The sequence below is a fragment of the Mus musculus genome, chromosome 14 (genome assembly GCF_000001635.26).
Source record: "Mus musculus strain C57BL/6J chromosome 14, GRCm38.p6 C57BL/6J".
Taxonomy (NCBI): Eukaryota; Metazoa; Chordata; class Mammalia; order Rodentia; family Muridae; genus Mus; species Mus musculus.
In genome coordinates, this window is record NC_000080.6 from 63,817,921 (window position 1) to 63,845,706 (window position 27,786).

Here is a 27,786-nt window from a genome sequence, read left to right on the forward strand (position 1 = left end):
CCAGAAAGCAGAAGGACTTTGGTTCTTCCTTGAAGTTTGGATTGTTGTGGGGTGGTGTGCAGGGACCCAAATGGAGGGTCTAACCTATCTTTCTTAGAACCTTGAGTGTCTGGATCTGACCTTAATGCTAATATGTGGCATAGCACTGATTTTAGCTTGGATGACAGAAATAGAGTCATGCTTGTGAGAACATACAGTTTGTTAAGAAGGCCATCAAGAAGATGACAGCCAGTCCTCCAGTTGCATTTAGTTCTGAATTTTAGGAAGGACCACACAAGGGGGCACTGGATGCTAACTTAGGCTATGCATGAGGAATTTGGGGATGCAGGGTAGGATCCTGTGTGAGAGGATGCTGTACAACTGTGCTTGGTGGGTGATGACTTGTTTGTGGGTGGATGCAGCAATGACCACAGCCAACAGCTATCGCTACCATTCCATCTGATTTGCTTACAAAACATCAACTCAGCAGCGTTTGAAAGAAAATTGCTTTAGAGAAACTTGAGTGCTTCCAAGGGTCAGAGGCATCCAAGCTCTCAGAATCTTTGAGTGTTGGATGGTTTGCTAGGGATAAATCACAGAGGCCCAGAGGGGAACCAAACCTGAGAGAAGGAGTACTCCCAAAGCAGGAGGTAGTTAGCTGCTAACCTGTGAGGAAGACCAGAGCAGGGAGCACAACCCAGCAAGGGAAGTCTGCAGAGGACTTGGCCAAGGGCTGCTGAGAAAGCAGGTGCACGGAACAGGTCAAGTATGGGAAGCAGCTGGGATTCCCGTTCAGTGCCTGATGTATATTTGTCTCTCCCTCCTTAGATTGCGGCATGTGGGGGCATCTCCTCAGCCAGCAGTCCCGCTGCACCCACAGTAGATATCCAAGGTTTTAACTGTGTGGGTTTGTGTCTTTTTGGCAGGTGTCTCCTCTGTGACTTCCCTGATGTCCCTGGCTTGGGTGCTAGCTTCCTATCACAAGCTGCTGCGGGACTCCAGGGACGACAAGAAGAGCATGAGTTACAGAGGGGCCCTCATCCACCTCTTCTGGCGCCTCTTCACCATCTCATCCCGAGTTATCTCTTTCGCCCTCTTTGCTTCCATCTTCCAGCTGTATTTCGGGATCTTCGTGGTGGTGCACTGGTGCGCCATGGCCTTCTGGATCATCCATGGTGGGACAGACTTCTGCATGTCCAAGTGGGAGGAGATCCTCTTCAACATGGTGGTAGGGATCGTGTACATTTTCTGCTGGTTTAACGTCAAGGAAGGGCGGACTCGATACCGAATGTTCGCATACTATACGATAGTCTTGACCGAGAATGCTGCCTTGACGTTCCTTTGGTATTTTTACAGAAATCCGGAGAGCACTGACTCCTATGCCGTGCCAGCACTGTGTTGTGTCTTCGTTAGCTTTGTGGCTGGGATTACGCTCATGCTCTTATACTATGGCGTGTTGCATCCCATGGGGCCGCGGGCTAAGGTCTTTGCCAGCTCCTGTTGTGCCGAGCTGCTCTGGGGCATCCCTTTGCCCCCTGATGTTGAGCCTATGGCACCTCAGACCCCTGGGTACCGGGGGACCCAGGTCACGCCCACCAGAGCCGTGACGGAACAGCAGGAGGACCTCACGGCTGATACTTGCCTGCCGGTATTCCAAGTGAGACCCATGGGGCCCTCTACCCCGTCAGGGCGTCCTTACCACCCAGAAGGGCCCCTGATTAAGATTGACATGCCAAGAAAGCGATACCCGGCCTGGGATGCGCACTTTGTAGACAGGAGGCTGCGGAGGACTATTAACATCCTGCAGTACGTCACCCCCACCGCAGTGGGCATTCGCTACCGAGATGGGCCTCTGCTCTATGAGCTGCTGCAGTATGAGTCTTCACTCTAGAACACCTTGACCCAGATTGAGAAGGGGACCTTAAGTTTGGTTGCGGTCAACGCCGCCTGCAAGAAATATAACCCTCCCTTCCCCCAATACACAGAACCACCACCACCACCGCCACACCAACAACACCAACACTACAAAAAAGATCAATAAGTCACATCCCCTTCAGATAAGCTTTCTTTCCAGTCACTATATGTATACAAAGATATTCTCTATGTTTTGTAAGTAAAAACAGAAAGAAAACCTTTCTTTTGTTTTTTACACATAAGAAACAGTATTGAAAAAAAATGAAATAATCCCACACTGCAGTTCCTAGGATGGAGAAGGAAGAGCTAATCTCCTCTCCAAAACAAACAAACAAACAAACAAACAAAAGTTTTATACTTTACACCAAGTGTAGATCATTTATGGGATTGGTGCTGATTGAGAGAACAAAGCAAAGCAAAACAAAACAAACAAAAACCTTCAACTGCCTTACGCCCTTAGGTGCTGAGTTTCTTTAGGTACTGTCATGTTTCCTCACAGAAAACTCTCTGGTGACTTTTGTACCAGGAGAGGGAAAAAAAATTAAATAATCAAATGAAACAAAATCTACTGACAAAGCAAATAAACGAAAACAGCAAACAGATACCATACCCAAACAAACTTTCCTATCAAATGATTTGTATTGAAAAACAAGCAAACGAGCAAACAAACAAATTGACCAAAAATGAAGGCATAGAAGCTCTCTCTCTATTTGGTTTCTCCTGCCCCCTCCCCATTTTGCAGAGCCTTCTAGAAGCTAAAGGGCTACTTGGATCTCCACTGGCCAAAAAGCTCCTTGAAGGCTGACTATGTGCCATTTTAACATTTGCCTAGCAACAGTTGCATTAATTTCCCGTGCAAAAAACCAAACCAAAACACAAACGAGAATTAAACTCCCAAACACCCAATTTGATAGATTCTAAAAGCAGATCAAAGGAGATGTTCATAAACGCCATCAAAGAGAATCAGCAATGATCAAACTCAGCGTGGTAGCAAAAGGGACGACATCAATTTAAAGGCACAATACTACAATGATCTCTTCCGTCATTTTAAGGCTGAGAAGGGTGTGTGTGTGCGTGTGTTTGTGTGTGTCATGCGTGACAGTGCGTAAGGCCTCTTCTCTTTTCATTTGGTGGGAAGCCTTAAATTGATCTGGAAAGAATTTTTCATTTTTCATCTGTGCTTTAAAAAAATAACATAAAGAGGAACACTATAATATCTATCTACATAAAAAAAAAGTCAAACCATCTTAACCGACCCATTTCACAGACTGGTGCTTCTGTCAATGTGGTTGGCTGAGACTCATTCAGCCTGGTGCATTTGGGGTGAGTGGACAGTGTGTGTGTGTGTGTGTGTGTGTGTGTGTGCACTCGAGTGCGTGTGTGTATGTGTGTGTGTGTACACCTGCTGCAAGGTCTTGCCAGAAATACACAGAACTGAAGTGAGGTACATGCTGTGGAAGTGGGGGGGGGGGGAGAAGGCTGGATGGGAAGGTGGGGTAGGTGGCATCTGTGTGTGGCCATCTCCCTGGAGAGCAAGTCCCCATCCCAGCAGCAGAGGCTGATCATCCAGGCCCTGTGGCTTTGGTGAGGGTCAGAGTTAATGGTTTATTTTCTCACTGTTTATACCAAGGTGGATTTCTGGAGGTGTCACAAGTATGCTTGACCATTTGTAAAATTTTTAATTTATGTTTGGAAGGTACTGTTCCTTTAAACAGTATTTCTGTTTTAGGGTATTATTTCGATACCATTCTATCTCTACTTGGGCACAAAAAAAAAAAAAAAAAGAAAAAGAAAAAAAAGAAAAAAAGAAAAAAAGAAAAAAGAAAAAGAAAAAAGAAAAGAAATTTAATCATAAAAAGAAAAATATCTCCACAAAAGATATATATGTGTAAATATATATATATCTATATATATACATACACAGTATTTTTAAGTACATACTGTTAGTCTTTGTTGTCTGTGGTTGCAATTGGTTTTTAATTCTGGATTAACTGTTCAGGGTGCGAGACCTCACACTGAGCTATTCTTAAGAGAAGTTCAAAAACTGAGAAAATTTTTTTTGTTTATGTTTGAGGGATTTTTAAATTTTATTTTAAATAACTATTAAAAAAAACAGAATCAAGTCCCTCCTTGTCACCCTTTCATGGTTTACCTAAATCTTCTTTTTCTTTTCTTAAATCTTTACAACATTATATTAGTTGTGAAACCCTCCTTTGTTCCACCGCCTTATCTCATGTGTTGCCACAACTTTGTAGGACCTCCCTTAGATGGGGTCTTGGGAGGTCCTACCTGGCCCCTGTTCTGGGAAGCAGGACACCACAGAGCACACTTGGGCTGAGGTGAAGAGCAGTTGGGCGGGCTGCCTGCCTGGCAGTGACAGGACGGGGGTGAGAGGGACAGCCTGGAGCTGTGTGCCACGATGATGAACTAAGGGAGCTCCCTATGTGGCCTGTCACATGCACCTGCTGGGGCTCCACCCAATCCTCTGCTCAGGCTGGGCAAGGTGAGTCCATTTGTGGGGTGGCAGGGCATCCCTTTGGCTAGCTTTGGTCCCAGCGTCTGTCTGTCTCAGGTCTGGAACTCTATGTGCCAGTGAATAGCTTCCTTGAAGCTGTTCAGTGCCACATGTCCCCTCTGGACCTCTGACGCTCCTCTTGGATGTCTACTTTTAGACACCTTTCCATTTTATCTCTTGCTCTTTGACCCCACCATTGGTTTTAGTCTGCCACCTCTGTTGTGACCACTGTGTCTTTGGCAAGCACGTACAAGTGCATGTGTTCATGTTTATACAAAGCTTAGAATCCGTGGGTGTTGGCTGAGAACATCCAGAGTGGGAAAAACAGCTTCCAGCTTATGGAGGCCCGAGCCATGGACGGTGAAGGAGGAAGTGCAGCAGTGGATGTCTTACCAGTCCTTTGCTTCAGCCTTGGTGGGTTTAGGCCCCCTTTCTTCCTTAGTAGCATTTCTGTCCTTCTCCTGAGCTCCTCCATCATGCCTTACCTTTCCCTATAATGCACTTGGAAATCTATGGGCAGTATCAGGGAAGACCAGAGAGACAAGAAAAAGGAAGAAGAGAGCCAAACAGCAGAGCCAGGGCAGGAGGAAGGAAGGTTGTAGAGAGACTAGATCTGTTTCCTCTGGCAGCATCACCCTCATCTTGTAGAGAGCCCCATCTCCAGACTCCATTGTTCTTAAGCATTCCTTCACATGAGGTCTTCTATTCTTCCCCTTCAGAGGCCATTGGTGATTCAAGTGTCACTAAAGAACTTCACACATTCTCAGTGTCTTCCTCCCAAATGACCTGGGCATGCCACAGCAGAACCACTGCACTGAGGCATAGTGTCATCACCCCCTGGCAATCTTCTTTCACTTGGGCATGTGTCTGGGTGCCTGATGACCTTTTGTTCCATGAGTTAATAAGACTCATCTAAGCTTTCCCCAGCTGTAACCTACAGTGCTTGCAACAGAAATCTCTGCACCTATTTCTTTTCCTGGACCTCTTGATAGCAAATACCAACTCGTGATATTTAGTTTTGATAGATAAAACTGTTGGTACCTTGTTCTTTCTTTTCATACTGTCCCCCATCATACAATATGCCTATAGACTCTCATATTTCACTCCCCTAAACCCACAGAATGATCGGCTCTAGTATTCTAAGAAATGTAGTCCTATCGGTGCAAAGAGATTAGTTTTGTTGGTATTGTTTCTAAAAGCTGTCCCCCTCCACATACTGGGTGGATCTGCCTTGGGAATCTTCAGGTCTTTTAAGGATATTGATAGGTGAGGTTAAGAGGATCTAAATCCATCAAATCTGCTCCTGTGGACTTCATTTGCCCCTAAAGTTTCTGATATCTCAAACAAAGTGTTTGCCTGCTCTTTAATATCAGTCTTGTCCTGTATTTGGAACCAGGGATGTTAGGAGGAATACACAAAGCCCAGGTAGACTGGGGGCCAGGAGACAGTGGACTCCATCTTTCCTAACTGTCCTAATCAAGGGAAGACACATCTCCCCATAGCTTGGAGGACCTCTGTATCCTACTCCGCAGATACAGAATCACCCAATTCTTTGTGGTCCCTGTGGCCTCTCAATAGCAGTGGTCCCCTAGGACCTCATGGTGCCTAAAAGAGGGCAGATCCTGTCTGGTTCCAAGGACAACTGTCCTGGTCATATGGCCTTTCATGCTACAGGTTTTAGACCCAATTTTTAGAGGGACATATGGTATTTTTAAAAGCACCAAGTTATGTAACTTTCTCTATTCTTCCTCCAGCCTGATCTGCTGTCACCACCTAGATGTGAGTCTCCTTCTGAGAAGCTCTGGGAAGGTCAGGTGCCCCTTCCTCAATGCATCTGAGCTCCCTTTACATTTCCTCGTGCCTGAGAAAGAACTCATGATTGCTTTTCCCCTTGTCTATTCTGTGCCTCGCTACATGGGTCTCTCATGATCCTCAAGCCTTGGATGCTTCTAGACCTGAGAAATTTTTTCTCTACCCATTACCTTAAAACAGAGCTTCTGTGTGCAGGTTTGGGCCCCTGGTGTATAGAAGGAGTCTAGAGGAGAATGAAGCTGGAGTGTATTTAAGATTCCAACACCCCTGCTGTGCTAAGTCTCAGGTCAGGTAGTCTGTGGATAGTCATCTTGCATCCATTTGCTCAGTAATTGGCAAATACTAAAATAACTCCACCAGATTTGGCTGGGAGCATGGCATACAGATTTAACATGTAAAGGGAAGAGAAGTCAGTGTAATTCCATGGATCCAAGTGGCACTTCTAGAGTTGCTTAGGAAACTGCCAGGGAAATCTGAGCATGCCCCAGGGAATCATGGGAAAGACAATACACAGGAGAAAGAGAGGACTCTGAGGAGTCAACCCCTCAGGTACTGCCCAGCATGCCAGAGAGTGGCTCTGAGCATTGTGGTCTCAAACACATAATGACTCCTGGGCTCCCCTCTTTTTGAGACACAACATAGCCTCCTGCAGGAAACAAGCTAAACTCAGTCTTTGCTCCATTCATCAAGGTCCAGTTGGACATGAGATAGATATTATGGGAGCCTCCTCTAGGTTCAAGTATGTCCTTAACCCTCACTCTTTTTCTCAAACTGAGCCCTGTGATAGTTTGGGTAGACTTCCTTTCTCATCTATAGCCCAGCCTCTGGAATGTGGTTACCCAAAGGCAGGCAACAGCCTTTCCACTCTTAAGAGCATCCTAAGTCAGTATGTGCCTGTCTCAACTTTGAAATGTATAATGCTGTAAAAGGCAAGTCCATTTTCTTACAGGTTTTCGCTAAGCCTTTCCCCGAGGAAAAGGAAGATGTGACAAAGTTTGCCTCACCCTCCCCATCCTTGGCTGGGTTTAGGTTTCTCACTCCAAAAGCTGCATCTGTTGTTCCTGGCTAAATATCAAAAGATATGAACCTGACCTAGTCCCAGCTTTCTCCCCTGCCCACATGGGTCTTTCCGCTTTACTCAACTCCCAGGCATCATCTACTTCTTTCTCTCTGTACCTTTCTTTGTGGTAACTGGCAGGACACAGCAGGAGTGTTCTAGAGCCAAAGGTCATGAGTGCTATTAATGATGGCTCCAGAGAGCAGCAGACAGACTGTCTCTGCAGGAGATTCCCCTTCTTCAGGCCAGCACCTGTGTCAAGGGCTAAGAATAGGAGCAGGAGCAGGCAAGGACCTAGAGACACTTGCCCTGGGATGCCCCTGCTGCATGGAGAAAATGTGTATGTCCAGGTAGGAGATGCTGCCCTGGCTGGTCTCCAGCAAGAATCCCTAGCCCCCTCCTCAAACTAAAGTCAGTCAGCAATCTCTGTTCCTGCCTTCAGGGAGGATGGCTTCTAGAACATCACCCTCAAATCAAGGAGGGAAGATAGATATGACTTCCCTCTTGGTGACTGGGAAAGCACCTATCTCTCTGTAACCTTTGGCCATTTGTCACTATGGATACAGATGAGCAGTTGGACATCTGACTCTAATCCATCCTCAATGTAGACCTGGGGTCCTCAGGCTTGGAGGCCTGTTTTACCTTCACACTTCCTAGGTGCTCTGCCTAAAGCCAGAAAGACCAGGAAGGGCCACAGGCTGATGCAGGGCTCCACTGTGATTATGAATAACTCACCTCTTGGTGCCTTGGTTTCTCCATCAGTAAAGTGGGCAGATCACGGCTGCTTTCCATCCTGCTCAGAGGTGCTCCAGTGATTCAGTCCGTTGCCTGTACTGAAGGAGTCTCATAGGAATAAGGGTGACCCTGTTTCTCGGGAACTAGAAGTATGGAAAAGGAGGAGATTGCAGATACACTTGACACCCAGGAGCCCAGGGAGTGAGCAGGGAGGACATGTCGACGGAGATAGAGCCTTGGATGCTCACATGTGCCACAGCACCGTTAACTCAGTATAGTAGCATCCGACCAGGGACATCTGGCCACCTGGCACCTGCTGGGCATCTGTCACTTCTTAAGTCCCTTGATGTTAGTTTTTCCTGAATGACCAGATAAAATACAGGGGAATGTGCTTCTGGAAATGGCTAGTCACAGCATGTCTGACAGACATCAGATGGGATTGGCAAAGTGACTCTGGGATGGTGTGGGAGGTGGCCAGAGCTCTTGGGAAGGGTCTCTTGCCTTTGCTCAAATCCTCGAGGCTTCTCTTCTCAAATGGACTCATCATCCCCAGGACTCACGCAGAGTACAGAGAGCCCCGCATGTACTTTTTCAACACCTATATTGTCAGCTACAGATGCTCATGCCCGTCACGGGTCCTTCACCACTCCCTGGTGTGCTCTGCGCAGAGCCTGCAGGCAAAGCTTCAGAGATATGTGGGACCAGGGAGTGACATGCAATTGGTTTTCCTTTCTTTTCCTTTCTTTTCCTTTCTTTTCTTTTCTTTTCTTTTCTTTTCTTTTCTTTTCTTTTCCTTTCTTTCCTTTCCTTTTCTCTTCTCTTCTTTTCTTTCTATTTTACCAAATTGGGTTATTTTCCTCCTCACAATTTGAATTGAAAAACTTAAGTTCAATTTCTTTTCCTCTCCCTGACCCCCACCTCCCTTTTAAACTATGGTTTGACTGTTATCATTTCAAATACCAAGATACACTTGGAACAAGAAAACAGACCAATCCTAAGAATGTCACTCTTCTTGGGACCTAACCCAGAGTGAGAGCAGGTGGGAGCATGGAGGACATTAGCACTCAGGGGTGCAGCCATGATACCAATTCTAAACTTGTTCTGTGAACCTTCTTGCAAAAAGAGAAGTATGGAAGTCCAAGTGCCCGTGGATCAGTCAACCTAGTCCTGGGCTAGATCTATTCTGGTATAGAAATTCTCACCAAAAGTTACAAAAAGAAAGAAATGTTGCTTTGTGAGACTTCCCCAGAGGAACAGAGTGCTCTCAAGAGCAGGTCTTGGGTGCTGCTGCCAAATTCTTCTGCCCTTGACCATGGAGCTCTGGGCTGACTCTCTTCGCACCTGCTCTGACTCTGGTCTGTGAGGTTAATGCTATTCGATGCAAAGGACCAGCTGGCCACACTCTCAAAGTCAGTAATAGCTCCTTTGAGTTTGTGTCTACGTGTGTGTAGTGAGGCCAACCCTGCTGGCCTTATCTGTTCCCACAAGGTTTTTCAGATGGCAACTGAAAGGAAGGAATACAGAGACCCCCCAGCTGCGCCTCTGCCCTCATCTGTGCTCATTCTGATTCATGAAAGGATCCTGCAGCATTTGTAAACAGGGATTCAGAAGATGGACGCTTGGAGCCACGGAGAGCCTCAGTGGATGAATGGTAGGCAAGAGATAAGGATGAGGCAGGATTCCGGAAGTGTGCTGAAGGAATCTGTGTCCAGCTGGTCAGTGCTTCCAATTCCCTGGGGCAGAAACAGCAGAGTGTATTCTTTTCGAACGCAAGAAATTGATTTTACAGAGTGACATCTTGAAGCATTCTCTTTGTTTTAACAAAAGGGTCAGAGAAAGCATTTAAATCAAAGCATGGTGCTTTCTCATGGACAGACAGATTTGCGTCATTGGGAATTGCAAGACTGCCCTTTTGGAAATGTACCCAAGCCGAGTCACTCTGGAGCCAATTTCTCTTTCTGTGCCATGAGAATATTGCTTACCTACCTCACAGGGGTGTTGTGAGGGTAAAGCAGTTTAAGGTCTGGTAAAACACTTTGAGGATAACAGTGTTATAATTACCAAGTTTTCTTTCTACTTAATGCCTTTTCAGCACTAATTGAGCACTGACTGGATACGAAGTGCCATGACAGATGCAGGAAAAGGGATCACAGGCTAAATCCTCATCCCTCTCATTTAAGTATATTTTACAACGATAACAGAGAATAGGATTACGGAGCTGTCTCAGTGTGGGGCTATATTATCATCTGCTCCCGGGAAGGCCACTCTACTTCTAGAGTTGAAAGGTGGCCTTTCCATGCCCCGGCCTCTGTCAGAGAATGCGTTCCTGAGAAGCTCTTTCCTCCCTTTGTGGAGAAATGAAGGCAGGTGGGAGTTCACGCGCCCTGGGACAGTGCTTATGACTTTGGTTCTGTTGTTGCAAGTATTCCTCCCGGACTCAGTGTGGTGGCAGCTCTCTTCTCTCTTTAGATCCAGAGAGTCCCTGTGGCTGTCCTGGAATAGCTTGGTACTTTTTAGCTTGTTTGTTTCCTTGGAAAGTCTGGTACTCTGTTTGCTGGAAAGTCTTGGCTTCCAAAGATGAGGATATTTGCCTGAAAACACAATGTCTGACTGTCTTGTTTGCTTTTGCATTCTGGTGGTGGGGGAAGATGTTCAAATCTTGCGTAAAACAAAGCCTGTTTAAATTTCTCATTTGCTTTCCCATGTGTGTTGAGCTCTTCCCTTCCCAGCACATGATATGGACTAAATGTGTCTTCAATGAATAGCACATCTCAAGTTGTTCAGGGAGCACTGTGCCACAGGTTCACTGACTTCTGCAGAGAACCCACAGCTTCTGAGATGAGCAAGTAGAGGTTCCAGCCACAAATCCAGGCCTTCTAGAAACACTCCCTGGCCTGTTAGCTTTGGAACTCCCAATGTCTGCACGGGGGTGTCCCTGAGTCCCCAGAAACTCTCTTGCCATGAGAGTCTCCTCAGAACCCAGTAGGAACATCCTCTTTGTTTTAGAACCAAAGTGAAATCATCTATTATTTGAAAATTGTCCTGTGACCCCAGTCTTTGAAGAAAGGAAAGAACTGCTGGTTTTTCCTTTGAGAAAGGAGAAGTGACAAAGAGAAAGGGGAGGCTATTTGTCTTGAAGGAGGACCACAGAGGTCTGGAGTGGGTTTCCTTAGGAAGTGAGGGGTTCTAGAGGGCATGTCCTTGTGCTCACAATCCAGAGCCCATGGCAGGGTGGCTCCAGTGTTGAGCCTTCTGAACTTCCAGCTGCTTCACTGTCCTTTCCTGGTGTGGACAAGCACTTCTCACCCCCTATTGTTGATTCCAAAAGACCTGTGCTGCCGGTCCTTATGTATGCCTCCTTCCAGCTATCTCTCTTCCTTTCCCTCGCCATTGCTGTCTTTATAACCCCAGGTTGACATGGGACTTATTACATCCAGGTGTAGTCAGTCCATCTTTAGGCCCTGGAAACATCAGTAGGACTTTTGTTGTGGCCAACCCCAATTATGAGTAATATTTCTGTTATTTCTCCACATCCACAGGCTATTTTCTAGAAAAACAAAAGAACACCGCTTTTCTGTAAGTATTATAGAAAGGCTGCTCCATGGGGTGTAAGGAAAGATGGAGTTCAGCCCCTGAGAGGCAGCAGGAGACGCTCTCCTACTCTTCCTTGATAATGATAGATGTGCTACAGAAATTAATATATTAAGAAAACGAAGGAGAGAAGGAAGAAAAGAGGGAGGGAGAGGAGTGGGCAGGAAGGAATGGGAAGAATGGAAGGGAGGGAAAAATAGAGAGACAGAGAGGGAGAAACAGGAGATGACCCCACTAAGCTCTTTCTGTCATCTCTTGGTATCATCAGGTTGTTGCCGTGGTATTTTGTTCAAAGCAAATATGTATCTGACCCTCTCCCGCAAGTTCCAGTATTTTCTGGCTCGGCGTCTTCCCGATAGCAAGTTCTGGTACAGGCCCCCTGCCTCACTCACTCTGATGCTCTGGATTCTCTTGAGCCTTTGGAACTCACCCCCACCCCCCGACACACACACACCAGAAGACTAGAATCCACTTCCCTCAGAATGGTGGCAAGCTGGGCTCATTTTCTTATATTTGTGCAAGCTTTCCTTTTGGAGGTTCTTATGTCAACCCAATAACGGCCTGTGTGCTGCTAGCTGGCTCTTTACAGAGCTAAAGAAGTCAAACTCCTCGGGTAGTTTAGAGACTTGAGTGTATACCATTTTTAATTTTCCTGAAGGGCTATCCTCAGAGTGTCCTGCCTCACTGACCTTATGTCCACTATGGGCACTGGTGGTTTGAGAAATGGGTTATAGTCATTCTCTCGGATTTCAGTGGAGCAAAGTTGTAATTAATCTTTAGATTCCAAGGGTTTACCCTACAGACCAATGAGCAGGCGTCTCCTGTCCATGAAAGGTGAAGACCTAGAACAGCATTTCCAAGCTTCCACTGGTGCCTTGGACCATCATTCCTGATTATATGAGGCCAGTGGCACAAACACCCCTTATGCCCACAGGGCTTCCTTCCTCTCCCCTGTTCTTTCCTCTCCCTGATGGCCATGGTCAGTTCTTCCCCAAGAGAGGATGTGAGTGGACTGTGGCACCCCAAGCTCAGCACATGCCTCCCTCACCCTTGACTCTGCCAACACTAACCATGATCTCCACTAAGCAGAGCCAGTCAGCTGAACTTTCTAAACATTCAGCTTCATAGCCATCTCTGACAACCAAACTCAGCACCTGAGACAGTGGAAAGGAGTCAGTTTCTAGCCCACATTTCAATGAAATATGCATGGCTTAGAAGCAGCTTGGCCTGGGCATCAGGAAGGGCTTAGCGGTAGGATCCATGTGTCCTTCGGTCACATGGATAGTGCACACGTATTGCTAGTGTTTACCTTGAGAAGGAATGGGGAGAAGCACACCAGGGGTGTGCATTATGCAATTGATGTACCCCCTTTGGAGGAAGACTAGAGAAGCCATTTTTTGTCGATGTTAATACACGCCAAACACAGCCCAGGCCTGCCATGTAGTTAAAGCAGAGAGGAAGGGAAGATCTCAAATGATAATCCAGACCTACAGGCTGGAAATGAATTTCAACTTGTCACCATAGGCCAGCATGCAGACCCCCAGTGGGAAATCATTAAATGTGAGCTCTGTGACCTTTGGCCAATTATTAGCCTTCCTACTTATCAATTTTCTTCCTTCCAAAAAGGTTTGTTTCTATTTTAAAATACTCAAGACACCTGACTCAGAAACTGAACATCCTGTAGAGCAGAGTAGAATCTAACAAGTACACAGAAGTGTGGGCAGAATCTAGCCCATTCCACGGGAGGGAGCACATGATCTTGGAGATGAAGAAAGACTTAGAGGAGGCAGCTTCCTAGCTGAGCCTGTCACTGGTTTCCATCACAGTGCCCTGGCCTACAGCCCCTCAGTTCTGGTGGATTCCACTTTTCACCCAGTGTCACCTAGGAGATACAGTGATGATGACAAAGTTGGATTCTTCTTTCTTGCTGCTACCTCCAGTGGCCAGGAGCAGTAGCAACAGCAGAGACAGTGCAGATATGAGCTTTCAGACACCCATTGTCATAATCAGGAGTACTTGGGGCCATAGGCAGAGGAAAGGCAAGGGGAAAAGCTTGAGGTTAGTTCCCATCCAGAAAGACGTTCTAGAAACCCCAGGGAAGAGAAAAGGGAACAGAGATCATGTCACACATGGCAGACAGACAGACTTCCAGTGCCATGGCTATAATGGAAGCAAATGATGTGGGAGGAGTCTCAGGTGAAGAGTGAGCAGGTGACTTTTTTTTCTCCATCCAGGAGGCTATTGGAGATTTTCCTTGTAAATGGAGGACCTTTCTGTAGAAGGCTCTTGTTTGTCCCTTGCTGCTTGTGCCCCAAGATGGGTTTGGATATACAGCTGGTAACACAGAAAGCAGCAGCCACCACTTACTTACCACCTACAGAAATGAAATTGCCACTTGAGGCTCAGCTAAGCACTAGAATTTGCAAACCATGAAGGCTAAACGTGCAGCTGGAGGAAGCAGAAGGAAAATCAAAAACCACAGTTACATCAGTGAGCTGCAGGGATGGACTGCCATGCCATACTCCCAATGTCACCAGCCAGCTGAGAGGTCCCTGGGCAGAGATTGGTCCCAGGTCTCTCTAGCTATCACCATGGGCTTAGATAGTAGAGAAAAAAAAAAAGACTTGTAGCCTGTGGGACCCACCAGCATGGCCAGTGGACTCTTCTATTCTAACACAGACTTAGAGCCAGGCAAAGACAGCCATCAGTGAGGGCTCTGTACTGTGCCCCTGCATCCACTCTCCAGTCACAATGGAAGTACTCGTGCCAACCAGGAGTGTTACTTCCACCTGCAGTCAGAAACAGAAGGGGTTTACAGGGCCAGCAAGTACACTAAGGGAAATTAAAAGGTCACTGTGTCCATTCAGCAACACCTTCCTGAGTTTCCAGTGGCCTATAGAATCCTTGCTGTTCCAGATGGCCAGTGATGTCTATTTTCTTAACCAGACTCTCAGGATGGAGTAATGTGGATTCTAAGTCAATATGCATGGTCCTCAGTTATGTAGACACGTGTGGACGTCTATACATCTTTGGCAATCTCCATTTGGTGCTATTTGTGGCTAACTGGATGTGGATGTAATAGGCCTTCCCCACTCCTTCTCCTTCCCTCCCTCCCTCCCTTCCTTCTTAATTAATTAAAACCAAGTAACCATGACACATAGATTTGCATGCTCCCCCCTTTAAACAGGGGTTCGCTTCCAGTGTCTGAGGATTTCCCTTTTAAAATTTCAGTGATCAGAAATGTTTTTCTTTTCTATTAGTCACTGGAAAGGATGATGTCAGGCTGTCAGGCTCCTGGCGCCTCTCTCTCGGCGAGCTGGGATTGGATGATGTCCATGGGATGAGATCTTTTGACTCAGAGGCTTTAAGGTCCTTGCTAAATTTGAACAACCTGTCTGTGCCCCACCATGGTGAGATCAGAGCCGTAACAACACAAGATTTAACTTCTTGAAACCCGTGGTGCCTTTTCTTGTGGTGCTTTTCCGTCATGTAACTCCACTCAAGGTGGCCACTTGCAGCAAACAACAGTACCAGGACTTCTCTATAGTCTTGTGTGTCAGTGTAGTCAGAGACGTGAGCGTATACACGTGTCAGTCAACATGGATAGAGATGTACCACTGTGGTTCTATAATTATGTACTTGAGGTTCTGATGCAGCTTTGGTGGGGGTTGATCATTCCTCTACAAGACTCTAATGCTCCACTAGACCTTCTGGCTCTCTGCAGAGTAATGATCTTGGGGATGGACGCTGACAGGTGAGAGGAGCTACCTGTCCTCCTGTCCCTGAGATGAGCTCTCTTCCTTTGTGAAAGTTGCTGTCTCCGTGACACAGAACACTTGATAAAGGAGCACAAGGCAGCTTCTTTTAAACTTCCTTTGGTGCTGATATTAAAAAAAAAAATTCTTTGTTCATTTTGCTTCCTTGCTCATGGCCAGAAGCTGCTTTTCCAAAAAAGAAAAAGAAAAAAAGAAAAAATCTCAACTCACCAATCAAAGTTGACAAAGGATGGTTTTGGGAATAAGAGGTGAGAGGTCAGGCATTCTTAATTTGTGTCTAGACTCCAGACAGTCTCCTCTGTAACCTTCTTAGGTCTCTCAGACTCAGTTTCCCCATCTAAAATGGTTCCCATACTATTTCCATACCTCACGGGGAAGACTATTCATTGAATTGGCTGTTAGGGGCACAGTCAATAAATTGAATTTGGAGACAGCAGCTTGACCTGACTTTGAGATTCTGTGTGTATGTCATTGAGACTTTCACCCTGAGGCTTGGTTCGCTCCCTCTCTGCAGCTACCATCACGGTTTCATCTCCTCCCTCCAGGAATACCTATGGATGGTGTGTAACTGATGGAGAGTCTCTAGGCCGTTACAAGGGAACATCATTAATGCTGTTTAAGGTGCTAGAATCAAACCTCATTTTATACACTTTGGTTCTTAGAGAAAAAAACATGCAGAATTCTCTCTGTGAGGCCTTATAATAGATTGTTATAGCTGGTTGTTTATCCAAAAATGGAGAGGGAACAGAAAACACAAAGAAGATGCAGAGACTTTGCATAAACCATAACTAAAAGACCTTTGTTGTTTCCTATATTAATGTAAACTACCATATATGTATACACATGTGTGTGCATATATGTCTATATATGCTGAAGGCATATAGCAAGAGTGGAAATGTGTATAGTATTCTAAACTCTATTTTCAGTTTTCCCTTGGTTTGTGACGTTGGGTACATGTGTGTGGAAGAGAGTCTGCTGAGGGATGGATGACAGGTGCTGAATGTGAAACAGGAAATCCTCCATCTTCTTTTCTGTTCCATACCTTATAGAAGGCAGGCTGAATGACAGGAGAGAGACATAAAGAAAGATGTGAATATGCTTTCTCATGTTCTGCACATGGATATTACATTTGGCTGTTGTTCATTCTCTATTTGTATTGATGACTGCCTAAGGTGTTCACACATAACATTTACCTCAAGAAAGCTTAAAAAAAAAGGCAGTTTTTTTTTCCTCTCTCATTTCTTAAAAAGTAGTGACTCTCCCCTAACCAAAATGTGGGGCATTGCCACAGAGAGATCAGTAAGAGAATCAAACCATTTCTGGTGCTTTTCTTCATGCCTCGTCCCCAATCCTCTCTTTTAACTGCTACTGTAAGCAAAAATCTGAGATCTAACTTTGTGTAAGAAGTAGTGTGGGGATTCAGGCACGGTGTACTGGTGAATCCAAACTTTGCTGGAACAGGCAGCAATGGGTCTTTCAAAGGTTGGGGTTGGCTTGTGTGGTTTTGGTCTTTAGTGCTGGTGTGTGTGTGTGTGTGTGTGTGTGTGTGTGTACTGTATATGCGTTTCTGTGTATGATGTGTCTGATGGACAGAGAACAAAATACTGCAAACAGAAATGAACAGAAAATCAAATCAATCTATCAGATGCTATTTCTCAGATGATGTACTCGCTCGCCTTGGTGAGAAGCCACTGTCTCACAGCTATGCAATCTTCCAGTTTCCCTCCACCCCCTTCACCTCAGATTCCAAGCTGTTTTCCATATCCCTCACAGATTGGTTTTTTTTTTTTTTTCTCTTTATCCAAGAACCACAATGACCAATCTCTGGTTCAAGGTGAGCATGCTACAGTGATTCTTTGCCTGAATTTAAGAGCTAACAACCACAACAAAAAGTTTTCTTTGCTTTCATTTGAAATGATTCGATGTACTAATCCTGTTTGGTTCTGTACGCGATCTGATGTGCACTTTGTGTTTCTGTGTTTACAGTTTGTTTTCATCCTCTTTGGTTCGAAATGTTTAATTTCCTTTAGAGACTCTACTTTTCATGGTTTTGGGGATGTATTGACTTAATTCAAGAAAAAAAAATTTGGCTTAAGTGGAGCAATGAGCCTGTGATCTCTGTGGCTGAGGGCAGGGTGGCGGGTAGTGTGCACCAGGAGCTATTACTGTAGCCCTACCAACCTGATCCTGACACAGACCATAGCTTGGAGCTGGTGTGCTCTGGGGAGGATCTGACCTGTTGGATGTTTCCCTTTCTTTATTTGTGGCCATCTATATGGAGTAACCTGTCCCCAGAGGGCCAAGTCGAACCTTCCACCTCAGCTTTTGGCCAGTTTCATCTTTCCCAGATAGATGTCACTGCATACCCACTGACAAACCTCACTTTTCTGTCCCCATCCCCTGCCAACATGGACATCAACTTGCCTCTGTTTTCCCGTTGAAGCTAATATAAGTACAAGGGGACTCTTCAAGGGCCTGAAAGCATAAATGCTCAGGAAGTCAGCCTTTCAGTGTGTGCTGTGTGGTGGAGTGATATTCTAAGTATGCTAGCTTCCAGCTCATTGACAATGTCTGTGAGGCTAATTCAAGTGAACTAACACAGCTTCACAAGGTCTTGAGACGTAGTTATAAGGAAGAAGAGAATCCCCGGGTTCTATAAAGCACAACCTAGGCAGGGAAAGCCCTGCAGGCAGAAGGCAGCTCCTCCCTTATTTAGGCTGAGAATGCACAAGTCTGATTTTTGTTCGTGGTTTACAAATCTTGCACAAGGTGGCTGAGCCATCCAAGACAGTTTTTAACAGACAAATTCAGACACTGCCTAACTGCTGTAGCACAAGCTGCTCCCTCGCTCTAACTGATGGGAACATAGATGGAATTCCTTGAGATAAAGAAGGAGATCATTGCTTGCATGAGAGTAGCATAGTCTTTAGCATTCCTCCTGCCCCCTCCCCCCGCAATCTCCCTATTCTCTTAGTTATCAAGAGATGCTTGAGACATATCCCAGGAACTTCTTACTCTTTCTTTCTTCTTCAGTATCTCTTTGGACATTGTTTTCTGGAGACTTTGAGGCCGCCCACCTATATAAACACCCCTCCCAGAAATCCATGCCAGAATCTAATCCATCTGCAAGGTTTAGACCCCTTTCTCTCTGGACCTATGCTATCCATGTTCAGGCCCAGATATGGCCATTCAGATACAATGTTTCCAGGTCTTCCAAGAAATGCAGGTTTGGGGCAAAATGAAGAGAAGCCAGAGGGAAAAGTATGATGGCTGAGTCAACTCCTAACTCTGGGAAGGGACACATATTCCTGCCTTTGAGGTCTGTGATGGCAGTGATTCTCAGGGACTGTGTCTGTGGGTATCAACTGTTCATGACTATACCCTGGCTGAGGAAGCGCCTGTCAGAATGGGCATGCCTTTCTGTAGTTTGTGGGCTGCCCTATGGTAGAAGTGCCTACCACTAGGTGCCACTTGAGACAGTGCACTCGTGTACATGCCAAGAATGTCGAGGCTGGGGAAGCGTGTGAAGCCCAGAGTGTTCCCAGGATGACTTATCAAGGGAAGGAAGACAATCAGGGGACAGCCAAGCTCTCAAGTTCCCCGTAGCACCAGGAATCATGCTGTCAGAGTAATCCCCATCAGGACCATGGGGCAGTGTTAGCCAATCGTAGCAGGATACTTTTACAAGGTCAGGGATGCTGACTTGACTAAGAGCAAGCAAAGCAAGAGACTGATGCTGCTCCCTCACCTAGCTTGGTCCACCAAAATCTTACAAGGCTAGAAATCTCACTCCATGTTACAGGCCATGAAACAGAGACCCATAATGCCTTGAACAGGGTTCTATGGTCAGTCAGAGGTACAGCTGAGGGACTACACAGTAGATTCTGGTCTGCCTCAAGTGTTCACTCATTTTCAGGCTCTTCCCGTATCATTTTTTTTCTTGTCAAAGCTCACAATGATTAAGTGGCTCACATAGCCTGGTAGAGAGTGAGATGGATACCAAGAAATCTGCCATTTTGTTTCCATCCAACAAACACAGCAGGAGGGCCCCAGGCAGGAATCTGAGAAGGTGTCAACCTGAGGTGGGGATGAGCATAGGGCTGGAGCCATGTCTTCTCCTGTCCTGACATTTCTAGGCAGGTTACTTGCCTCCCAGGAGCTTCTGTTTTCCTGTCTCTAAGAAGCAGAGGTGGGGCTGCAGCCTCTATGAACCATGCAACCAGGTAACACTAGACAGCAGGATGAGCAGTACAGTGCTGGAGAGTCTCATATAATGAACTGATGTGTTCAGACCTAGGAAGGCCAATCATGCTCCAAAGCTAAACCAGGGAAGGGAAGGCATCATGACAAGATGGAACCAACTTAAGTGAGAATCACAGCCTCCACCACTGGAGGCAGGAAACAGCGATGGAGGGTAGCACGGGGAGCAGAAAGGGAGCCAGAGAAGTGGGCATGTGGGGTACCTGAGAGGGGTTTGAAGGTGGGGAAGATAAGACAGATATACCCTGCTGACCGTCTCAGTCCCTGCCACTGTATGTTTGCAACCACAGCTCTCCCAGACCACTGCCTGGTAGCACTATGACTCAGTGTACTTGTTTGGACACACAGTCCCAACTCTGCACTAATCTGAAAGGTTGTCCATCGTGAAAGCCCTTCCATCCCATGCACAGAGCTGAGTATCACTGAACGGGACATGGTAGGATCTCAGAGTGTCAAGGAGACACTGTCATCTCAGTTTTGTTCATGACCTCTGTCACAGGTCTTCAAAGGCAAAAGTCACCCTTTCCTTTGTTCCACATAGGATACCATGAAATCAGATAGTCTTCCTTCAGAACTGTCCCAATGTTGCCTACTATAGTCCCAGCTATTTTCCTTGCTTTGCGTCCCCAGGGGACAGAGATCCAGTATTTGGGACCCTTGGATATACCCTTGGTCTTGCCTGGTCCAGGAACTCCTGAAGACAACAATGGAAATCCCAAACTCTCCTGGCCATATTCTCTGAAAATGAAGTGATCTGACAGAAAGCCCCACACCCATAGCCAGGCTGGAGAAATTGTCTGGCCTCACAGTGGCTTCTATTTACAGGTGAATTGATTTTTAGTTCTTCTCTTACCTATCCTGATGTTTGATGATCAAAGTTCAAAGCTCGGCCTTCCCTGATATAGGCCCAGAAGGGCAAGAAGAGCCCTGGGAGCCACCTGGACATAGATTAATATTCATATCACCTCCAAAGCTTTGAGAACCTTGAGGTCTTCCCTTATGCCTCAAACCAATCCTCTTGTTGCATTTCCTAAACACACAGCTCAACCTGGACTATGCTGTCCATGGACTAGGGAGTGTACTTAGCTTCAGAGAGAAAAAGAGGGTCTCCTGGGGTGCTTTCAATCCCCAGGTCAATGAAGCACAAACATGAGGGACAAACCAATTAACTTCTGGCCTCTCACCCTCAACCCCCCCCCCAAGGTCCTCCCTGAACACATAAGGTTTCCTTCCATCCCTTTTCCATTGCTCCCCCACACACACACACACAAAGAATCTAGGCATTCCATCAGGACCTCTCAGCCTTCCCTCTGGCCCAAGCCTGTCCTGGCCTTTAGCTGTCTCCAGTATTTCTCAATAGAGCAAATGTCATCCAAAGCAGGATCTAGTCACAAGTGGAGACATGTATGATATAGCTCATGTATTAAACCATCCACTGAAGTCTGGTTCAGTGTGAGCCCCATAGTTAGATGGGAGCTCCAGTCCCTCTGCACCTTTTGTTCTAAGTCTGTAGAGCTTTCTGGTCACATACAACATGACCAGCTGTTTTTTTTTTTTTGTTGTTGTTTGTTTGTTTTGTTTTGTTTTTTTTGCCATATGCTTGTGTCTGAGCTGACCTTTGCTGGTGAGCTGTTTTCATGGTTCACCTAGCCCTGAGTCCTCCTCTCCTGCTCCTTCCTTCTGTCCTTGTTCCTATCATTTCAGGACAGAAGGTCACAGGAACTGGTCTCTGTCGTAGTCACTACCACTCCAGACAGTGACAGAGCATGCATATAGTCAAGGCTGAAGGTGGTCTTCTGGCCCATTAGCTTCCCCATTGGAAGGCTTAGTCATTGAAATGATAAGGGGAAAGGGTCACCTTGGGATGCTAACTGGCAGGCACCTCTTGCTTCTGAGAGCAGCTGATCCCAGAAAGGAGCTGGGTTTGTTACAGTTAGTGTATGAAGGTCCCAAAGGCCAGCAGTCCTCTTCTTAGGAGCTACCACTGTGAAAGATGCTTCAGGGAATTAAAACCCCATGACATGTTCACCACTGGCCCTAACTGGGGAGCTCCTGGGACTGCCCCCCCCACCCCAGGTCCCATGTGGTAAGAAGGCAGAGAATAACCCTATGGGACAGGTTACTCCTGATTAGATAAGCGAAAACTCCTTCCAGGGTAAGCATAGAGAGCACAAAAGCAAAATAACAACGACGACAAAGGAAAACCCTCCCCCCCCTTAATTTTACCAGGGTTTGCAATTGAACACATTTGCTACTCTGACTTTAAAAAAAAGAAATGTTTTTGTTTTTGTTTTTGTTTTTTTTTTCATCTTGAAGCAGATGTTCTTACTGGGACTTACTTTAGAGTCAGAGATCATTAGGCTGCTGCTGGCCTGGTGAAATGGCTGACATTGGTGGCCACAGTATTAAGCCAAATTTACAATCTTTAGTCGCCTCCATCTGTAAGTGTTCTGTATCTACCTCATTATGATTCTTTTGGTTTTCTGTGCTTCCGTGTTGTGTACAATGTCAGAGGTGAAATGTAGATAAAAATATATATATATAAAATATATATTTTTGCTTTGCAATAAAGTTCAAAGCTATAACACAGAATATTCATGAAATGTCATAGCCTTTTCTTGTCCTCTTGGTTGTGAACTGTCCTTGGGAGCCCTTTTGCCTATTCACTAGAGTCAATATTGTTATGTTGGCCATTTGATAAGTTATTCTATTTATTTTCACTGTACTTTTTTTGACACATTGAATAAGACACTAGGATTCTTGAACAACTCTTGGTTTCAAAGGTGCTTTATTTCTGTGGATGCAAGTGACCAAATGGAAAGTCTCTGCAGACCGAATCTTCTAGAGAGCAGGATTGATCTTGACACCTTTGCTCTTTGGGTTTAGAACTAAAGGTTTGTGCATAGGGGGGAAAAGGACAAATTGGTTTGTCTTTGGTTTTGTTTTGTGGTTGAAACCTTTTCTGTTTATTTGTATCCAATATAATTATCTTTTGTAATCTCAACTTTGCGGCATGGAGGACAGTCTACGATGACTGCCTGGCTGTGTGGTCTGACACAGCTACTTTCCTTGTTGACATTGATTGCTATTTTCTCTAGGTTGATATCATGTTGTACTACTTGGAGGTGAACTGATGTACCCAGCCTCCACTTCTTCTCTAAACCTTCTGGAACTCTCTTCCATACCAATGTATTAAGAGGAATGGTGCTTTGGAACCATTTGGAATGGTGTTCACAGTGCACAAGCCGGAGGCACCTAAGAACTCATGGTTCCCTGGAGAGTCCAGGTGGATAATGAGACAGGTTCGTGAGATCCTGACTAGAAGGTGGACTGTCTTCAACTTATCCTGTTTATCCATGTGTTTGGACAAAATAACCTTCATTTCACTAAGCACATCCATGTTGCAAGCCCTGTATAATTTGTATGCTTCAACAATCGTTGTTTTTCCTGTGTTTTGGGCCAAAAACTATGTATGTCTTTTTTCAAAGTAATTAAATGTTCTTGAAATGGGATGAAGAAAGGTTTCAAAATTAGGGGAAAATATCCTTATAAATGATACTTCTGCTGAACTCTAGAGCTGTCCTACTATTCCCCAGCTCTGAGGAGCTAGGGGGAAAGATAGTCTAATGGGGACAAATGGCGATCTCCCTATAAATGCATACAAAGCTACAAGGAAATGAAAACACCTTTGATTCAATTTCATATTAGGTTGTCTTTTTTCTTCTAATGATCATAAGGAATTGCTTGGTGTATATCAATGGTTGACATTTCAACTTGTATTTGAAGGAGGTTTGTTTTGTTCTTTAACAATGCTGGGCTAGCATTGGAAACAACCATGGCTACAATATTACACTCTGCTTGTCCCTGGCTTTTTCTCTTTTTATGGTATAATGGTCTGTCCATGAGTTAAAATGCAGAGAATGTGTATACTGAAGGTGGAACACATTGGTGTTGATTTGGAGGGAAAACATAATGATAAATATATTTATATGTGTGTGTGTATGTGTAACTAAGTGAGTGGGAGTATATGATACACACACACACACACACACACACACACACACACACACACACACACACACGAGTACAATAGCCATGCACTTCCAAAGTTGAATTTTGATTCCTAGGGATTTCCCACCTCACTGAGCTTTCTATAATTATAAGATTTCATTGGAAATAATTAAATAATTGAAAGTGTTTGCTTAAAAATTTTTCCTGTTCCTTCCCCCTTCCCTTCTTTCCTCCTGCCTGCCTGCCTGCCTGCCTGCCTGCCTGCCTTCCTTCCTTCCTTCCTTCCTTCCTTCCTTCCTTCCTTCCTTCCTTCCTTCCTTCCTTCAGCACTAGAAAGCACAATTCCCATTATAACTTACCCTTTTGGTTCCATAGCTACAGTATAGTCCAAGGAGGAAACTGGAACTCCTTGTCTCTGCCTCTTGCCCTTCATTTCACCCAATACCAAGAGAAAGCAGAAATGCCTGCTCATGCCAAATCACCTGTACATGTGCTCTGTTCTCCAAGTTTTTCCATGCTTAAGCTTCCATTCCGGGAGAACCTTCTAGAGCTTGAATACCAGTCTCCCTTTTCTTTCCATGCAGGTTCTAGGCCACAGCCACCATTGGAGCTGTCCTTCCTCCATTTGGTAGATACAGCAGAAGTCTTCGTAGCCAAGAGCACAAGGTTCAGAATGTTTTTTGCGGGGTTTTCTGTTGTTGTTGTTGTTGTTGTTGTTGTTGTTGTCTTTTTAGAGGAAGATCCAATAGGCTTGGGTGATGCTAATAGTCAACCAAGGGGAAGACATGGGTGAGACTTATGAACAGAAAAGCCAGTTTTGTCCATGCAGTGACCTCTTTGCTTCCTTATGAAGAAAGGTTTCAAAATTAGGGGAAAGTATCCTTTAAATGACACTTCTGCCAAACTCTAGACCTGTCCTACTATCCTCCAGCTCTGAGGAGCTAGGGGGAAAGGTAGTCTAATGGGGGCAAATGGCGATCTCCCTATAAATGCATACGATGTTACAAGGAAGTGAAAACACCTTTGATCAATTTCATATTAGGTTGTTTCTCTCTCTTTTTCTGATGATCATAAGGAATTGTTTGGTGTATATCAATGGTTGACATTTGGACTTATATTTGAAGGAGGTTTGTTTTGTTCTTTAACAATGCTGGGCTAGCATTGGAAACAACCATGGCTACGTTACACTCTGCTTGTCCCTGGCTGTTTCTCTTTTTATGGTATAATGGTCTGTCCATGAGTTGAAATGCAGAGAACATGTATACTGAGTGTAGAACACACTGGTGTTGATTTGGAGGGAAAATATACTGATAAATATATTTATATATGAGTGTGTCTGCAATACTCTGACCTTCCTTCCAAGGGCTGCTTGTCAGACAATTAATCTATTTTACCTCAAAGAACTTCCCTGCCAAAACAATATTCCCATTGAAAATTCAGCCAATTGACCACTAGGAGTATTTTCCATACCAAGCACAGAGCTAGAATCATAAGGAATCAACACGTAAAACATATTATAAGGCATTTAATAGAAGGGGTAAGAGTTGCACGCAAACCCTATCATACCACAGGAAACAGAGCACAAGAGAAGTGTACAGTGGAGTGGGCATCCGTAAAAAGATGGTGTTTCCAAGCAGAAGTATATGCAAAGACTTTGCTAAACAGAAACTGAACAGATAGCTTATACCATTAGATCAGATTTTGAAGGGTTTTAGGATGCATGGAGATGGGCCACTAGGGTTGACTATGACCGAGGTCAGGTATTATGTGTTTACTTAAGATTCCTTTCTTCCTGATGAGAATGCATTCTGATCTCCAGCATGCACCAGGTGCAGCTTTCTTCCCAGAACTGGGATTGCCAATTCCAAGTGTAGCCTAGCCTTGAGGATTGACCTTGGCCTGAGCATAGCCTGTGAGATGCAGAGGGTGGCACTTCTAGCACTTGAACTAGAGCAACAGCCATCAAACTTCCTCCATTTCCCTTAGTCTTGCTTCTTATGGTTATTCTCTCCTTAATCTTCCTACAATAACAATTGTTACCAATCCACAATCCAGGGTCTTTTCAGCAGATAAGAACCCATCCCTGTCAGCCTAGCATCCATCCAGAAATGATGGATTGCAACTTCATATGAGTGTTTTAAGTCCTGGGCTTCAGGAGATTAAAGTTGAGCATCCACCTCACTTTGTACCTACTAAGTGGCATTAAACCCTTGCTCACCCCCACAAACATCATACCTCATGCCCATGTTGTCCTCTGCAGAGTGTGTGGGCAAAGTGTCCCCACTTATATCTCATTCATGCTGACTGGGATTTTGCTTCCTTTTGGTTTGCTAAGTGAGTGCCTATTTTATTTAGTGGACACAAACTCTTGTCTTCAGATTAACCTTAGTACCTAATGGAATACACCACAGCTTTATTTTACAGAGGAAAATAAAATGTGGGTGGTTGAATACCCTTCCCTGATTCCCTCAATTAATAAGAGAGAAAACCATAGCACATGATTAGCTGTCTTGGGCAAAACCCCCTCATCTTTCCCACCTCACCTCTGATCACACACCCCCTTCTTGATCAATGGGTTCTTTGCCTTCTGTTTCCTTCTGTTGCCTAAAGGAACTGTAAAGGTTCATTCCCCAGATAAACACTCCTGCAACAGCCACAACGGCTTTACTGATGAAATGCTGAAATGGCCAAGAGAAGAGGTTGAATAACATTTATTTGGGCCTGACAGATGGCAACAAACCTATTTCCCTCACAAAGATTTTTCTCCTGATAGAATGCCAACACAGAATCTATAAGTACCTACTTCATTGACCAGTTTCTTTTTAGACCTCTCCCAGGAGGCCAGTTTTTAAGGATCACCCCCACTCAGCAGAGAAGGAAGGGGTCAGAACATTGAGTGACACCATTGTTTTGGGAGAACCCACACTGCTAAACAGAAACTGAGCAGCTTCTGCGGGTCTGAAGGGCTGGGCTCTTGCTTTGCTTCAGGCACAGCTGTCTTTGTCTCAGACCTCCTATCAGAACCAACAACTATTTCTTATGAGGCTAAAGGAAGAGCTTTGTTTTCCTTAGGATAAGGGCTCCACCAGATTCCTAAATCTCTGACCAGTTAACACAGTCTACTTTCAACTCAGTCTTGCTACTCACTCACTAATGCCCGACAGACATCCCAAGCACTTGACTAGACTCATCCCCAAGTTATGCACAGTCTGTTGGGAGGAAATCCAGTTCAAAGAGATTGAGCAAAAGTGGTGCTCTCTGGGTTCAAAGGACAGGAAGATGGTCTGACACCACCGAGTTTCTAAAACAGAGGTAGTGTCATGGTTTTCACGAGCTCTATGCCTCCCCTTACTGGTGAGCGTTCCTCATGGTTCTCAGTACCTCCTGATTTTGGAATTATGAACATTGATGAGGAAATGAACATGATGTACTCCATCTTCTTCCCTGCTCTATTCCATGAAAGTCCCCAGTACTGAGTGCCAGTGCTTGTCTCTGTAGACCATTTATAGAGGAACTGCAAGGGCCCAAAGAGCCCTTCTCCAAGATGATACTCACTTAGGAAAAAATGTCTCAACCAAGAAAAAAGACAAAGAGAGTGGAGAGTGATAACATGAACTTTCTCTGAACTAGCTTCTCCAAGATAGGGGATGGTTGCTTGTACCCAAATTGTGCTAATATTGATCCCAAGCTGGAAGAATGAGCCTCTCCATTCCCTCACCTCCAGGAGAAATGAGACTGTCACTATGCCTTGTTAACTGTCATTCTTGACCATCATGCATTCACATCCAGAGACCATAGGCCTCTGTCCTGAGCTGTAGGGACTTACAGAGGTCATGTAAATCTATATTCTATGATAGGGTTATGGTTACTTAGAATAAGGGAGAAGAATATTCTGAGGATCAGCTAGACAGTGAGGCCTTGCATTATTCAGCCAACTTTCAAAAGCTCCCTGTGAACTCAGAAGCCATAGGCCAGTCCCCCAGTAGCCTTTTGGGCCCAAACTGTTTGCTACCGATTCCTTCTTTGCCACTGTTCTTTCCTATTGTCATGGCCAATTCCTAGATCTCTGCTACAGTACTTTATTAAGTGTTCTGAACTCAGTGTGTATCATTGTCACTACATTAATTACCAATGCC

The 27,786-nt window shown here is 45.1% G+C and overlaps 1 protein-coding gene and 1 long non-coding RNA gene across 5 annotated transcripts in view; one reads left to right on the top strand and one right to left on the bottom strand.

The window, feature by feature from the left end:
- Positions 1–8,081, bottom strand: part of Gm41175 — a 22,282-nt gene extending 14,201 nt beyond the window's left edge. Inside the window, exon 1 of the long non-coding RNA XR_874706.3 lies at positions 8,013–8,081. This is a non-coding gene — a long non-coding RNA (predicted gene, 41175). The remainder of the gene's footprint in view (positions 1–8,012) is intronic.
- Xkr6 (X-linked Kx blood group related 6) overlaps positions 1–27,786 on the top strand; it is a 239,177-nt gene extending 211,391 nt beyond the window's left edge. For 3 of the 4 annotated variants that reach the window (XM_006518881.4, XM_017315977.2, XM_006518880.4), the window contains exon 3: positions 906–27,786. In XM_006518881.4, the coding sequence (XP_006518944.1) occupies positions 906–1,870 (965 nt within the window). In that variant the 3' untranslated portion in view covers positions 1,871–27,786. The remainder of the gene's footprint in view (positions 1–905) is intronic. The other variant, NM_173393.2, reaches the window with a different exon arrangement.